Here is a 15,812-nt window from a genome sequence, read left to right on the forward strand (position 1 = left end):
ATTTAAATCTACAATGAATTTCAAATGCAAGCGTATTAATTGTAGAAATGCCTTTGACATATCTTAACTGATAGTCTTTTGAAAGATGTAATACTAAAAGACACACAAAACTAGGTGTGTTTTATAAAACCTAGGCATGACAAACCAATAATGTAAAAACAAACATAATTTTCCACAGATTTATTTTCATTATTGAATTATCCTCATATAAATGAGCTCTGCTGTGAAATACAGGTGTTAGAAGGAGTAATCATGTATTTAAATGTAGCTGTATTGCAGAACAAGTTTGTTGGTAAAAGCTGCTAAAGCATCAGCCATACTTTGCTTTTTCTGTTGCTAGAGCCAATCTGCGAATGTTTGCTATGCAACCAGCTGCTGCCTCCTGCAGAGTTTCATCTGTAGAGCCTACCATAGCCAGTAGGAGCTAGCAAAAATACAAAAGAGAAACTGCATAAGAAAAACAAGTAAGTGTGCTATTATTTAAATAATATTCAAATCATATCCAGAACAATTGCATGAATTTATACACACACATAATAAATAAAATACTAAAAATCATATTAACAACACTGTATTATATATGTATGTATATGTATATATGTATACTTTTGTATACATACATGTATTAACATATGCATAGAGCACAATGCTTTATATTTTATCATATTTGTACCTGTGAACTGGTATTTTCATGTCTGATTTTCTGTTTATTGTAACATGCCTGTCTATTGGTTGTGACGGATTTTTTTCTTGTATGTAGTAATTGCATATGCTTTCTTTGAAATCATGGTTTTCCCCCCAAGGTATACTAGTATATTTCTACATGCTCAAGATTTTTAATAAACAAAGCCATGCTTTTTTTTTTTTTTTGCCTTGATCATGAAACTGGATCCATGTGAATGGACCCTTGTGTCCCATTGACTGCAGTAGGTTTCTTTATTGTCAGAGCAAACCACTCCTGTTAAACTGCTTGAGGGATACAGATCTGGGCATATCAGTCTTAAACATTTGCATGTAAAAGTAAAAAACAAAAGCTCAAGAAAGGCACCAAACTTTTGGGGCTGATTCAGCTTTTCAGTAATGTGGAGTAGATCCTTTACTCTGGAAGTCATTCAGTTTTTTCAGTGGAAATTCCCTTGGAGTAAGGTACTGTTCAACACAAGTATGACATAAGACAGGCCTTGATGAAAAACATTTTTACATATCAGAAAACCATTAATGATGGTTTTGGATCTCACTTCTTCAGTGTGTTGCAAGTCAGTGATGCAACTGCAAATGCAATATATGCTGGAAAACAGAAGACCCTTGCTTAGCTTAAATCAGCTCCACGCAATGCTCAGATTTCTGAAAATCTGCCAAGCTTAATGTGCGTTCAGGTATTTTGAAGCTCAGACAGCTCTAATTAAAACCTGTATTTTCAGTCTGCAATACTTAGGATTCTGTGTTCACCCAAACAATGTCGAGTCAAACCACAGAGAAATCTGTTATCACTCAACTCCGGTGCATATTTTTCATACAGCTAAAATATTACACAAAATTATGAACTGCTAAATATAAAAGCATAAATTGAATGCAGACATCAAATTCATATGCTACCTTTTTCTAACCTTCCAGCAATCGTGAGGCATGGGCCACAGCTGCACACATATGGCATTTGCTTAGAGAGATCAAAGCATTTTATACTTGAGGAAGTATTTGTGTTAGCCAAATGTACAAAACAAGCATCTTGCCAGTCACCTTTCACCCTTTGACCCCTACATGTAACTTGCAAGAGTGCCTGTGATAGACCTAAATTATGTCAGAAAGAGTGTTATGTAAATTAAGCATCAATGATAAATTTTTCTAGCAATTCTTCTTCCTATGATTTCCACTGCTGTAATCAGATGTCTATGTACAAGTAGCTAGATAAGAGTTCTTAAAGTATGAACTCTCCTGAAAGGATATGCCAGAGTTAAAATGACATGAGAAGAAATGATATAAGAAAGCTTTATGTTCTTATACTTTATTTGCATGCAAAAGCTGGGCTGGAGTCAGCAACCAGAGAAGTCAGTGGAAGTTTCACCACTGACTTAGCTGGAAGCAAGACCAAGGAGCACGTCTCTGTGTAATGATAAAGCTGCTCTACAAAGCACAAAGGCCAGAATGCAAGTCTTATCAGACGCTTAACTTCTTTTCTTAGGAAACATTTCTGGATGAAGATCTTTCCTTGCTATTTTCCACCAGCTGATTTCTCATCAGCTTAAACTATAAAGTGTTTCTTCGGCTGCCTCACAACTTTCTTGCATAACTTACAGAGGAAAACTGGTATGGATCCTTCATATCCCTGACTCAAACCCCCAAATATGCACGCACATACCGTTCATATGGCGGTTTTGGGAAAGCCATAAGTTTCAAATTTGGGGGCAAGGAAACTATATGCCTTATGTGATTATTCACTGCATCTTCACAGATCTAATGCAAGGCTTTTTCAGTGTGGTGAGCGTGGAACTCAAATTTTCATAATAATTTCAGCATAAGACTTGTTATCAATGCATAAGAGCAGAAGTTCATCACAAAAATAATGTTTTGGAGATACATTATCTAGTAGAAATATAGCAAAAAGCAAAAATAGACCTTTGCCTTTAGTATGACTACATGTTAGGTAGGACTCAATTCAAGGTTATCTATTTCTTCTTTTAGCCACCGCTTCTTCCTAGGCTCAGAAGGCTTAGGAAAATAGGTATTTTTCTGCCACTTTCCATGGAGAGCTCACTATTAAGCAATGACAATGGCTGTAGGGGAGGGTCTGTGCTCTTTGTTGCAGGTGCATTTTGGAAAACCAGGATTAGGTATCAAAGAACAGCATACTACACGACACTGGTTCAAAGTACCCAAATAGATGCCTAAAGAATTAGTGGTACTAATGCAACCAATGCAAACAGCAATTTTCATAAAGGTATCAAATACTGATTTTTTTTTCCGAGTTCAGGGGATCAAGGATCAGTTGCTCTCTAATTTGTTGTTCTTCTAAATCACTTGCCAGTGGTAACATCTGTAAGGACTGCCACGTCATACAAAATCCTGTACTACACTGTAGTACACAGGATTTTCACAATACGACTTCAAAGAAATATTCGTAGAAACACCCTCCAATACAGTAGCTGCCTCTGAGGACTAAGGTTATACAGCAACGTTTATCAGTTAACTTACTCCTTTTGTGCTAACATAAAGACAGCTGAAGAGATTATCGAAAATGCAAAATATCTCAATATAAGGAGGTAATTCCATGTTTAGGAATCTCCCTTTGAAGATTTTGATATAAATCCTGCCTTAAATGAAATAAAATTTTATTCTTTTTGTATATACCAAGAAAGTTATCATTCTTTTACTTCGTGACTGCCCATCCTTGACCCTTTCATGGGTTCAGTTCAATTTACTGGCAATTTGGATGATCCAATTCAGGTATAGAAATGTATTCATAGATAGTATATACAGACTATACCCACATATTAGATAAATTTAACAAGTTCAAGAAATCTTTTTTTATTCCAATGCACCAGTGCAATATAACATGTCCTTTTTCTTGATGCAATGCCCTTGAACTTCATGTATCCCTTCCCTTTACTGTTCAGGTATTGTTTTCTGACACATGTAAATGTTAACAGATGTGAGAAGCAGTAAAAAAGCATGTGGTATAAATGCTTCTTTCTGGCACGTAAGAAGCACTTTCCATAGAGAAAGCATTTGCCGCACTATGTAGCCTTCATTTTCTGTTGGCAGGTATCTATATTCTAAGGCGAGAGTCCAAAATTTTTTGCACAGTTAGCACGTCATACCAGCAAATAAGCACAAATACAAGCTGTTTGGAGAACGTACAGAGCATATGTAGCATTTCTGGGTTCCAAAAGCAAAAGCATTGCACAGCCAAATCATTTAAATATTCAGAACAATTAAGATTTTGCTATTACTATCCCAGCTTTAAAATAGCACAGAATTGTGATACTATATTAGGATTGCACACTCATAGAATAATTCAGAATGGAAGGGATCTCAAGAGGTCTCTAGTCCAATGTCATACTCGAAGGAGAGTCAGCTACGAGGTTAGACAAGATTGCTCAGGTTTTTATCCAGGCTGATCCTGAAAACCTCCAAGGATGGAGATGGCACAACCTCCTTGGGCAACCTATTGCAGTGTTTGACTGTTCTCGTAGTGAAAAAGGTTTTCGCTGCATTCAGTTACTCTTGCTTCAGTTTACACCTGTTGTCTCTCATCCTTTTGCCATGCATCACTGTGAAAAGCCTAGCTCTATCTCTTTGATGACTGACCTTGTAGGTACTGGAAGGCTGCTATTGAGTCTGCTTGAAGCTCTCTCTTCTCTAGGCTGAAAAACCCCAGTTTCCTTAGTTTCTTCTCACAGGGCAAGTGCTCCAGCTCTTGACCATCCTGGTGGTCCTCTGCTGAACCTATGATGGTTTATCCATGTCTTTTCCATACCGGAGGCCAAAGCTGGGTGCAGTATTCAAGGTGTGTTCTAATGAGTACTAAGGGGAACAATCACTTCCCTCAATCTACTGGCTGTGCTCCTGCTCATGCAGCCCAGTATTGTGTCGTCTTTGCTGTCAGGGCACGTTGCTGGCTAATGTTCTGCTTGCTGTCTACCAAAATCTCCATACTCTTTTCAGTAAAACTGCTCCTCAGCCAGTCAATCCCTAGCCTGGATCACTGCAAGGCAAGTGCAAGTGCAAGTCCTTCTCAGGTGCAGGACTTTGCATTTGTCCTTGCTGAATTTCATCAAGTTCCTGTTGGCCCAGCCCAGGCCTGCCTAGCTATCTCTGAATGGCAGCCCTTCCCCTGACTGTATCGAAACCGTCCCCCTTGCCCCAAATGGCGATTTGGTGTCATTGCAAACTGTATGAGTAAGCAGTCCATTGCCTTCCCCAGGTCACTGACAAACATGTCAAATGGGACAGGTCCCAACAGAGAGCGGCCTTTGGCACTCCCCTTGTCACAGGCCTCCAGGTAGAGCACAACCCATTAACTACTACCCTCTGAGCTGGACCATCCAACCAGTTTTAATCCGTTTGGTTGCTCACACATAATAAGACTATAATACATTGTTAACTTGGACAGAAGCATGCTGTGGGAAACAGAGTTGAAAACCTTGCTGAAGCCAAGGTCCATGACATCCACTGCTCTCCTCTCACCTACAAACGTAGGCACATAGAGGGCAATCAGGTTTACCTTGGTAAATCTAAGTTGACTGTTCCAAATCACCTTCTCCTTCTTGTGCCCAGAAATGTGTTCCAAGAGGACTCCCTCTGTAATTTCCCCAGAGACCAATGTGAGGCTGACCAGTCTGTGGTGCCTCAGACTGGGAGGAGGAATAGTTGCTCTGAAGACACGCTTTGCAAACTCTTATTGTTGGGTCTTACGCTCTCTGGCATACCAAAGGTGTAACAAAACCAGAAAGTCTTTTGTTCCTCAGGGTCGTACTAAGAGTTAAGGGGGTAAGCCATAATATTTGCTTGCCTAGTCATGCATCATGAACGATGCCACCTTCAACTGCCTGAAAAGCACAGCTTCCTTCCACATAGTATATTTACCATCACACAATAACCAATGGAAAATGTATTATTTCAAACAAGATAACACAAGCGTCAACATAAAAACTTGTAAAAGTGTCATTTCAAACTGGGTATGGATCCCTGGATGAGTAAGAGAGTAATAAAAATGGGGTAGTAATTCTCTTTTCTATGAAGATGTCTTTCTAGAATTTTTCACTTCTGCAAAAGAAGTAGCACAAGGGGATTTGAAAGCAGGAAAAGTGTAGACAAGTTTTGTACCAACAAACCCTGAATCTGACAAAATCTCAGATGGTAGTGATGCTCCATGTACTGGTTACAATACTTCGTAAGCACTCACTTTCCTTTAGTCACAGTCATTGCAGCTTGCAGACTCAGAGGCAGGAAGCAGGGAACATAGGAAGTGATGTTTTCAGAAAGAATACAGGTTTGCATGTATTAGTCTCTAAATAAGGTGTTAGTCACATGATGTGTCTACAACAAGTTTTCCAAAACAGTGGAAAGGTTAGAAAAATGCTTCTGGAAAGAGGTTCCCTTGCTCAAACAAAACAGATAAAAGATCAGCCTATTCAATACTCTGGAGTCCTGTGAACATGAAAGCAAGTAATGAACAAAGAATAACTATTAAAAATATTTAATGCCCCTTTTTTCCTGGCTTCTTTAGGTTTTCTGCCCTGTAAAACAAATTTTATTTAATTTTTTCTAATGAGAAGGAAATACGGACAAACTCCTTCAACAAGATTCATATCTACACTGGGAAGCTAGTCAGAGTTCACATAGAGCTTAAAATTCCTGGAACTAAAGACATTTACTTCAACACAACATCTTGTAGATTGACATAGCATCTCCAGTTGGTGGTAGGACTTGCCTTTTTTTTTTTAAATTTAGATTTAGTATCTGACTTCTCTTACATGCAACATTTCCTAAAGGATGCTAAATTTCTAGCACTGTGATTTTCTAATTGCGTAACACTTCTTTTCCAAAAAAGACATTTTTCACATGCTTTTTATAAATCTAACCTAAAAGAAAAAATACTTTAAATAAAAGCATATGGTAGAAGCTTATCCAAGAAAGTATCAGTCTAGATCCAGCCAGCATTTTCTAACTTTCAACACCATATTGTGCACTGGAAAATATTAAAGCACCTAGTTTGAGTGTTATGTTACACATATTCCTATGAAAATACTTCTCATAAGATTAAATTATAAATAATAAAACATACTCCACAATCAAAGCGTAATGAAGGTTAAGCTAAGTCACTGTTTCTAAACTAAAATTCAGGCCAATTTCCTGATTTCCTCTTTCAGCTGAGTAAAAGGGTAAGACAACATGTACCATGCACAGCTTCCTAAGAAGAAGATGCTCGTGTAAGTTCTGGGGTGTTTTCTGTTAATTTTGTTTTTCTCAGGTGGCACAAAGAGAATAGATTTCAGATGTAAAGTCCCGCATGTCAGGGAACACTCTGAGCTAGCAGACGTACAAAACCCAGTATGAAGAAATTCCAGTAAAGGCAAAAGATGGGCAGGGCAGACACCCACTGTGTTGATTCCTTCTTGTGTAAGGTGTCTCCTCTCTGGGACTAAAGTCAGAGCAACCCCTGGTGTAGCCTAGTTCACTCACTTTGAATGTAAAGAGGTGGGAATTGAAGCTTTCTGGCTCAGGTGGGAGAAATCCTAGGAAGATTGCACCTGGCTTCTTTTCCTTTCCTCTCTTCTTTCTGTCTTGCCCCTTCTCTCTCCCATGAAACACATGTACATTCTGGCAGCCATGGAAAAAGGATAACAACCTTTTGGAATCACTCAAGCATGGCTGGCGGTATGAGGAGGTCCAGAGGATGCAGCTTGGTCTAAGGTATGCCTCAATATGGTGGTGGTCAGCAGGCTGGCCAGGAGCTGTCTCTTCTTCCTCATCTTTCCCTTCCTCCCTCAGAAAACCAGTGAAAGAGTACAGGCAAAACTGTGCACTGTCTGCAAACAGGTGCAGCACATGTTAGGATGAGAACAAACTTGTCTGCAGTTTGTGGTGCACTTCCAGATATTAAATATCTCACCTAATCTCAGGATTTAGGACAGGTGACTTGTCCTTGGCAAGTTGTAATTTTTTCCTATGTGACTGCCTGTGATGAAACAGCTGTTGGTAAGCTGAATCTCACAAAATGCTGGGAAATAAGGGAGAAAGAAGAGCAGGGCTTGACAGATTCAGTGAAGTATTCTGAATGTATGATTACTGGTACCTTACCATGAGATGTTTACTATTTCTTTAGAATACACAGCTTTAGTGAACTTCAACTGATTTTACACCATGATAGATCTGAAGTTTAAAATCCTTCTGAATACAGCTTAATTTTTTTTCTTTTTCCTACCTGCTATCTGTCCCTTTTTGTCAATTTTGTTTAGCCACCTCCTGTATTACAACTAAAGTGAAAGGTATTTGGGACAAGGACCATATTTCTCCAACACGTCTGAATTGCGCCTACTACAATGGGGACAGTACTCTTGAAAAGAAATCCTCTTGAGCACACACTAGTAAAACACAAAATAAGACTATAGTTCTCATACTCTCCAGTAAGGTTAAATGTTGCATTGCATTACTTTGGAGAAATACATACAACTCAAATGCCTAAAGGGAATTATAATATGGTACAAACTTTAAGCACACATACATACTTGCAAGTTTTTATATATCTACAAAACATTAATAAACTCTATAGCTCTCTCTCCATCTCATCTGTATTAATTATCTATTTCTTATCATCATAGAATTATTTAGAGATGGATGCCCTCCTTCTGTGCAAAAACTTAATAAATGGGCAGAGAACTCTGAATATCAGTGATAAGGAGAAAGTGAACAAAATGCTAAATGGTGAAATGTAAAATAGTTTAAAAACTAAACTTGCAGGCCACTTTAAAATACACTAAGTTTAAAGGTCTTCCCATCACAAGTTGTTACTTATAGGACTTCAGAGGGATATTTCCAACAATTTCAGATGTAAATCTAACTAAATATAAACATACCATGCAAAGGTAATGTCGCTAAATAAAACTAGTAATAAAAAAGATAAAAAATCTTTGTTTAAAAGGTACGATTATATGTAATCAATTGGAGTCCTTAAAGGCAGACAGTTGGAATCTACATTCAGCTGTAAGATGTTTGGTGCAATATTAAGAAAGAATTCAATCATCATGAACATTCCAATGTACAAAGAGTCTTATGGGATATGAAATTCATCCCACAAAAAGCAATAGGCAGATCTGATAATCCAGAAGTGATGAAGCCCAGGGTCTTACAGCATATTTTTATTTGAACCACTTTCTCTATTTTATTTTTATTTCATTGTAGTTTTCAAAAGAAGATTAACATATAAAAGGCTTTTGGTGGGATAGAGAGAATAAAGAACTTTTTTGTAATCTCAATAGAGCGATATTTTAAAAAAGCTTTTTTCAATTCACTGGAAATTAATTTTATTAAGATTAAAACAGGAGCCTGCTTACTTACTAGATGTAATGGACATTCAAAACAGTAAACTTATGTCATGGATGTTCCTTTCCTTTCATAATTTAGTTTGGCTCAGAAACATGTTGGTGACAATCCTTCCATCATATTGCTGCCAGTCTGACCAATCTTTCTTCTTTGTATTTCCTGCTCCTTTTCAATACTTTCTTGCTTTTTCACACTTTGCTCTCTTTTTCATTTTACAGGAGTATGACTTTTACATTGCCTTTCCTTCCCAAATATTACTGAGGAAGTAGTATAGAAAATTGAGAAAGAATCGCTAATTCAGTTTTAGTTTTGCAAATTTGTTAACATTACTATCAATACGAATACTATCATATTGTCTATCTCTAGCAGTCACATGAAGATTATACAAAAGTTAAGAAGGCACAGTTGCAAATAAACTATCAGTAGCAAGTCAGAGGAAAAAAAGGAGGTTTAAGCTGTCCATTAACCCTCAGATACTGAAGGGTTCAGCCTGACTTCTCAGTGATACCCTGAAAACATGGTGCGTGTTTTTTTCTCTGGTTTGTCTGATATTCCTGAAATGCACTATAACTAGTGTGTCTTTGAAGACAACATTGAACTGCAGCAAAGAGACACCAGTTTCCAGACTAGTGACAAATTTTGCAATGTTTATCCTGAGAACAGGGTACAAAATTTGACTGTACTAGTATTTTAAAAGTATGTTAGGTCTACTGGTACGCATGAACTGACTTCAAACTCTCTTCTGTATTCAATTCCAAGTACTGATTTTGATCTCCAAAGTTAATATAGCTTTAGGTCCAATGGTCTGTGTCTGTCTCTCTGTCTATATATGATCATTATAATCAAAACCAGTGGGGTGCTTTTGCTAGTAAACCTTACATATCAAAGTCTGGGGATAAAAGCAGGATGTTCTCCCTGTAGATCCACACAACAGCATTTATTTCAAATAATGAGCCAGGGTATTTTAAAGCTGTTTTTTTTGTGGCATGCAAGAAGACTGATCTATAATCTCATGGTTTTAGATGTGTGGGTGGCAACAGTGCATACATTTACATAAACTGGAAGATGAGTGGTATTGTTCAACTTATAGTCTGCTTTTAGACTAGTAAATGAACTAGAAAATGTTCAATCAGAACACAGCATTAAAAATGTATAGATAGTATGAACACAGCTCAGCTTTATTTATACAAATATGAAACTCTGAATGTGATGAAGCAAGAAATGAGCTGGGGCTGTTCATGGGCAAAGGTCTGTATAGTCCACGTATTCATTCATATCTGTAGATTTAAATGTATGACATCAGAGGATTAGATGTATGATATCACAAAAAAATGAAAGCAATGATAAACACACAGTGGCAGTTACTTTTCCAGATTGTCAAACTGCTTTTTTTGTTGTTATTAGAGAAAAACATAAGGAATAAATTCTTTTATACTGAGGAGTCAACTTCCTATAATCAACCCAAATTTCTGAGTCACTTGAGCATTTCTTTAAGAACAGAGTCTGACACAGTGGTCATAAAATATATTTACTAGTGCTGGAAATTTGTGTGCTTTCCTGAAGTCTGTGTTGTGGAAAGACATTACCATACACGCTTATTGTGACAGATAAGTGCTTTGGTTTTTTGGTGATTAAAACATAAGGGGTGGCTTGAATTAGCATTCCATTCAGGTCATGTTCAACTGAAGTATTTGTGATTTGCATATAGTTCTCTAGGGTGGAGTTAGATATTTTTTAAAAAAGAAGGAAAACATCTCCCCAGGACCGCTCAAGGACTCACTCTGGCCACAAACTGCTTGAGTGGCTGCTTCATTTTGGAAGCTTTGTGAGATCAGAGAGTTTTAAAGACACTGTGTAGCGTGCAAGCAAGCAATAATACCTGCCTGCCTGACTTGTGTATGTCAGCCAGGAAATACTAGAGGCCTTGATCTGCTTCCTTCCCTCTCTAAAGATGTAACTATGAAGTAGGGAATGAAAAATTAACTAATAGAAGTTAAATTTAAAACTTTCCTCTGATTAGAGCAAAAGTCTGTTCCTCAACTTCTTTACTAAGTAAAATTGCTCAACTTTAATTCCAAGCTTCAAGTTTTGGGGATGTTTTTGGCTTATTCATTTGCTTGGGCTATTTTAGTTTTATAAAAAGAAAGTTGTAGTTGTGCTTGGGCAAGTGGAGGTTGTAGCACATGTATAAAAGCTCTGCTAAAGCTGGTTAAAGCATGCGGGGGAAGATGTGAAAAATAATTTCCTAAAACCATGCAACTCTATGCTTTAATATAGAAAGAAAAAAATCATGTAGGCCTTCTAGCTGAATGCTACCACTGCAAAAGGTAAAAAGAATCATGATTAATACTCTAAAGTTGGTATGGTGGTTACTTTGTATCTCAGGTAGGATGAAATGGTTGGAAAGGTTGGTTAACTAGCTACCCAAAATATTATTTTACAACATTAATGCAAGCTCAAGAACATTATTAACAGCGTGTTGGACATTCTTGGGAGAGTATACTTGGGGCACACTGCCATCTAATTGTAAAAATATGTGGAAGCTGGTGTAAGACAAAGCACTACTCCTATATGGGGAATGTACTCTCTTTTTCATCAGTTCCCAACTCAGAGAGGCTACTTTTTAATGAAAACAGTCCATCACGTGCTTGAATCATGATAAAATTAAGGAACTTAACATCCTTTCCTGTACAGGAGCATCTTTACGCAGAATATTGGCATTTATCAAAGAGTGGTTTCTCAAAATACAGTTCCCTTGTATGCATTTCTGACGCTGAAGAATTAAACAGAGTATCGGTTTCTCCCCCCACTCCCCAGGAAGTCAACACACATTTAAAGATATTTAACTCCTACATTTAACTGAAAATTTTATGAGAATTCTTGGATTATAAGAAGAACAGAAAGATTAACAGAAAGAGCCTGATCAATCAGAAGCAAGCCCAAGATCAAAGTCAGGGCTTCAGGGTGTCCCAAGCTGTATGTCACACTGAAAATTTTTCTGTCCAAATTGTTTGTGAGGACTTTATTGCCTCGCCAAAATATATGGACGTCTTTTCAGTTCTAACAGATAGTTACTGGCAGTCTCTTTGCATCTGCTGCACATGTAGTGTGCAACACTGTCCAGTGTAGTAAATCCAAAGATTTCATGAAAGGTAAAAACTTTGCACTGAGCTTTGAGGTACTGGCACAGGAGATTTGGCCTCCATGGCTCAGCGTTGTGAATTGCAGTTTGCAGTTGGCTCTCATCTCTAGTGCCATGAAGAACTTCATTGTCAGCAAAGTTTGCAACCCCACCATTCACCACCCTTCCCACTATCATTTATGAAATACTGAATGGCAAGATCCCTTGGCTGCAAAACTTGATCCTAATTCCTACACTTTGATTCCTCATTTTTAACCAATTATTTATCCTTTCTAGGACTTTGCCTTCACATCGCATAGCAGTTTAACTTCTTTAAGACTTTTTGGTGAAGGGTGCTGTTGAATGCTCTCTTAAAATCCAAGCATGGTCAATTCAACACTTCCAAATAGCAACAGGATTATTGCACATGAATAGACTATACAACTGATGAGAAGACAAAATGCTCTGAGAAGCAAAAGACTAATAAAATATTCTCTATACAGTGAATGTCCAGATCAGAAGTATGACAGACCTTCTTTATATATATACACACTGAATTAGCCTATAATGCCTCTGCAGTCCAGCAATTCTCTCTCTTTGGAATTCTGCAAAGAAGTTCATCCAGTCTAATGACTGTTGGATTTGTGCAGATTGCACAGATGCAATGTACAGAGATTAAAAAGAGCAAATAAATCTGGATTCATCCCACATATCTGTGGCCAAGGTGGACAGTAGGCAAGAACTGGTGAAAGACAAGACCTCCAGAGGGCAATTCTGATTTTAGGTGTTCCAAATACCTTCTAGAGATTTTTTAACCTTTCTATATTGCCACAGAGCTCTAAATTATGTATCTTAGTCTGAGTCCAGTATTCGCAACTGTCATATCCGTATGGCAGCATGGAAGCACCTTTACGAGTGCCTGCTTTCTCAATCCTATGTCATGGAGAGTTTTTTTATTTTTATCTTTATCTTCAACACAAATGCAATGACTAGACTAGATACAACCTAAAGTCACTTTCTATCTAGCTTTCCAGTTTCCCCAGATCCAAAGGTAACATATAATTTGCTGCGTATCAGACTCCTTTGGTAATTAAATAGCATTATTGGCTAATATTCTCTTATCTTAACACTAATTTTTTTCTTCAAAACTTCCAGAGATTAAAAATTATCATAAACTGTGGCAAGAAATCCTGCACTGATTAGCAGCTGGTAAATACAGCCAATTATCATCCTTGGAGGTAAATGCAAAATTAAGTAAAACAAAATTTCCAATAAAATGAAATTGTATGGACTTTCACTCATAGTCTAGGAGAAGATACATTTTAGCTTTTACATACAACTGATTATTATATAACCATAACTGCATCAGCGATTCATAACCTGACCCTGCTCTCACTCAAGTCAGGCCAGAATTCTCATCAGCCTCACGCTGCCTGGCAGCCTTGTCAGGACTGTAGACTTTATGCCAAAGTACAGAACACTGACCAGGAACATTAACACTAAAGCCCATCCCATAATCTACCCATTGCAAACGGACCCCTCCTTAGCATCGTCACCTTGAAAGTGACAGCAATAAGATGTGCCGTATTACTTTAAAGATATCGCAGAGTGCTCTTTGAAATGGCGACATGAAAGAGATTACAATGACTAGGGCTTGAAGCCAATTTGAACCAAGTGATTGAAGAAGAAGGAAGAGAAAAAGTTTTCATAGATGACAACAATGAATGCATAATTCAGTACATTAAGGACTCCTGAGTGACAATTCAGCCTCTATTTACACATACGTATACATATGTATATGTATGCGTATATGTGTGCATATATATGTATATTGTTCTTGTTATTCCTTATGTTAAGCTCCTTTGAATAGCTCCTTACATACAAGGAAACTATTTTCAATCACCTGAATGCCAAAAATAGTTACCTGGCATTCTGCCCTCGTGCATTAAGCCCAGTATCTCTCCATTAAGAAAACTAATTTTAATATCTGACAATTTAGCTAAAATATTATTCCATAAACATAAAAATATTTTAATATTATTCTTTCTTACTATTGCCAAATTAGAAAGAAACATTTCCATAGTCACAAGGACAAGACTGGTGCAGGGAGCTAAACAATTGCAAGAAGCTGCTCTGTGTATTTCTGTGGTTTGGAAATAGTGCCAAGTCGGAAGGAAAAGACATTCTCTGCATTTTCTAAAGCAAGATAAATACAGAAAAGAAATATAGATGAAAGATGGAACTGCTATCTATGGCCTCTGCCAGATTCCTTGGCTTTTTGGCACACCTACTGAAGCTGGCAGACTGAGCCAGTAGCAATCTTTTCCATTAAAAGGAGCAGCATATATTTTTGGTTTAACATACTTTGTTTGTGCATTTTTAAGCTTCAAAAATGTCTATTTAATTTTTTTTTTTAATGATTCCTTCTGCACAGTTGGCTGCAGTTGCACTTATTTGAAGCGGCTCATTTATCACTAAAAGAGCTGCAGGGCACAGCTACTGTTAAACAGCTCCAACAAACCTACAGCTTAGTGGGACAAGCTTCTTTTTATAAGACTAAAAGATGTTTAAAATGTGCCAAGAGGAGCTTTATGCCAGCCTCTAGGTTTGTTATCCAAACGTTACTAAATTAGAGGTCTCCTGAAGCACAGAGTTTGGGCAAAGATAAGCTGATCTCCCTTAGGCTGCTGTTTTTTCCCATCCGGCATCAGCCAGATTTTAACAGAACACTTGCTACGTATCATAAACTTTAGTAACATGAAATTTTGAGAAATAATCTAATGTCTGAGGCTTAATCTACACTGAAGACAAACTTCACTACCTTTGGCAATGGTGCAAAAGCAAAATGTTTTTCATGAAAGTACCCCTACTTTATGAATGGTGAAATTTTGCTTAGGAAGGTAAAGGCTTACTGGTTTCTGTTTCCTGGAGCTGAAAACTGTAAGGAAAATGTTCACACCTGGCAGTTGCTAACACAATAGAAATTGCAGTGGTGCAACATTGAAAAATTTCATTAATCCTTCTGAAATGAAACAAAATATGGCAGTATTGGACTTAGTTTATGGAACCTCTTATATCTGAAATTTTAAAGTGTGATCAATAGATTTGTGGGTGAAGGGATTGCGCATACTTTCTGTAGACAACAGACATGCAGAAATTTTGCCATCTAGTGCCCTCTTTCTTGACATCCAAGAACTGTAACAACTGATTTATAAGAAGCAACAGGCATCAGCTTGGAGTATGTGCCAAACTCGCTGTATCTCCAGCCTGAACTTTGGAGCCTGAATAGAGCCAACCATGACAGTTAGAAAGTGGGTTCTTCTAAACTTAAAATAAAAATACAAATATGTAAATATGCAAATACATACTATTGTACCCCAATAATATTATTGCATAGACATTATATGAAATATTTTATATTGATTTATAAAGATCTTAAACCTTGCTTCATAGCATAAAACTCTATATTCTGTATTCAGTGTTCTCACCAAAGGCCTCCCACAAAAACCAATCAACCCCATATCCAAGTACTCCTAAAGAAGTAGGTGCTAGGACTTTTGTGTTTTACTTTCTAAACTTTATATATATGGTTTGTGGCAAAAAGTTGTTTTTAGAATGTTTTCGGTAGAAATTACTAGTAATTGCCTTC

General features: G+C 37.3%; 1 protein-coding gene across 1 annotated transcript in view; it reads right to left on the minus strand.

The window, feature by feature from the left end:
• Positions 1-310: 310 nt before the first annotated feature.
• ARMC4 (armadillo repeat containing 4) overlaps positions 311-15,812 on the minus strand; it is an 88,070-nt gene continuing 72,568 nt past the window's right edge. Inside the window, exon 20 of the mRNA XM_010562929.1 lies at positions 311-424. Coding sequence (XP_010561231.1) covers positions 311-424 — 114 coding nt within the window. The remainder of the gene's footprint in view (positions 425-15,812) is intronic.

The sequence above is a fragment of the Haliaeetus leucocephalus genome, unplaced genomic scaffold (assembly GCF_000737465.1).
Source record: "Haliaeetus leucocephalus isolate CR32 unplaced genomic scaffold, Haliaeetus_leucocephalus-4.0 Scaffold0, whole genome shotgun sequence".
Lineage (NCBI taxonomy): Eukaryota > Metazoa > Chordata > Aves > Accipitriformes > Accipitridae > Haliaeetus > Haliaeetus leucocephalus.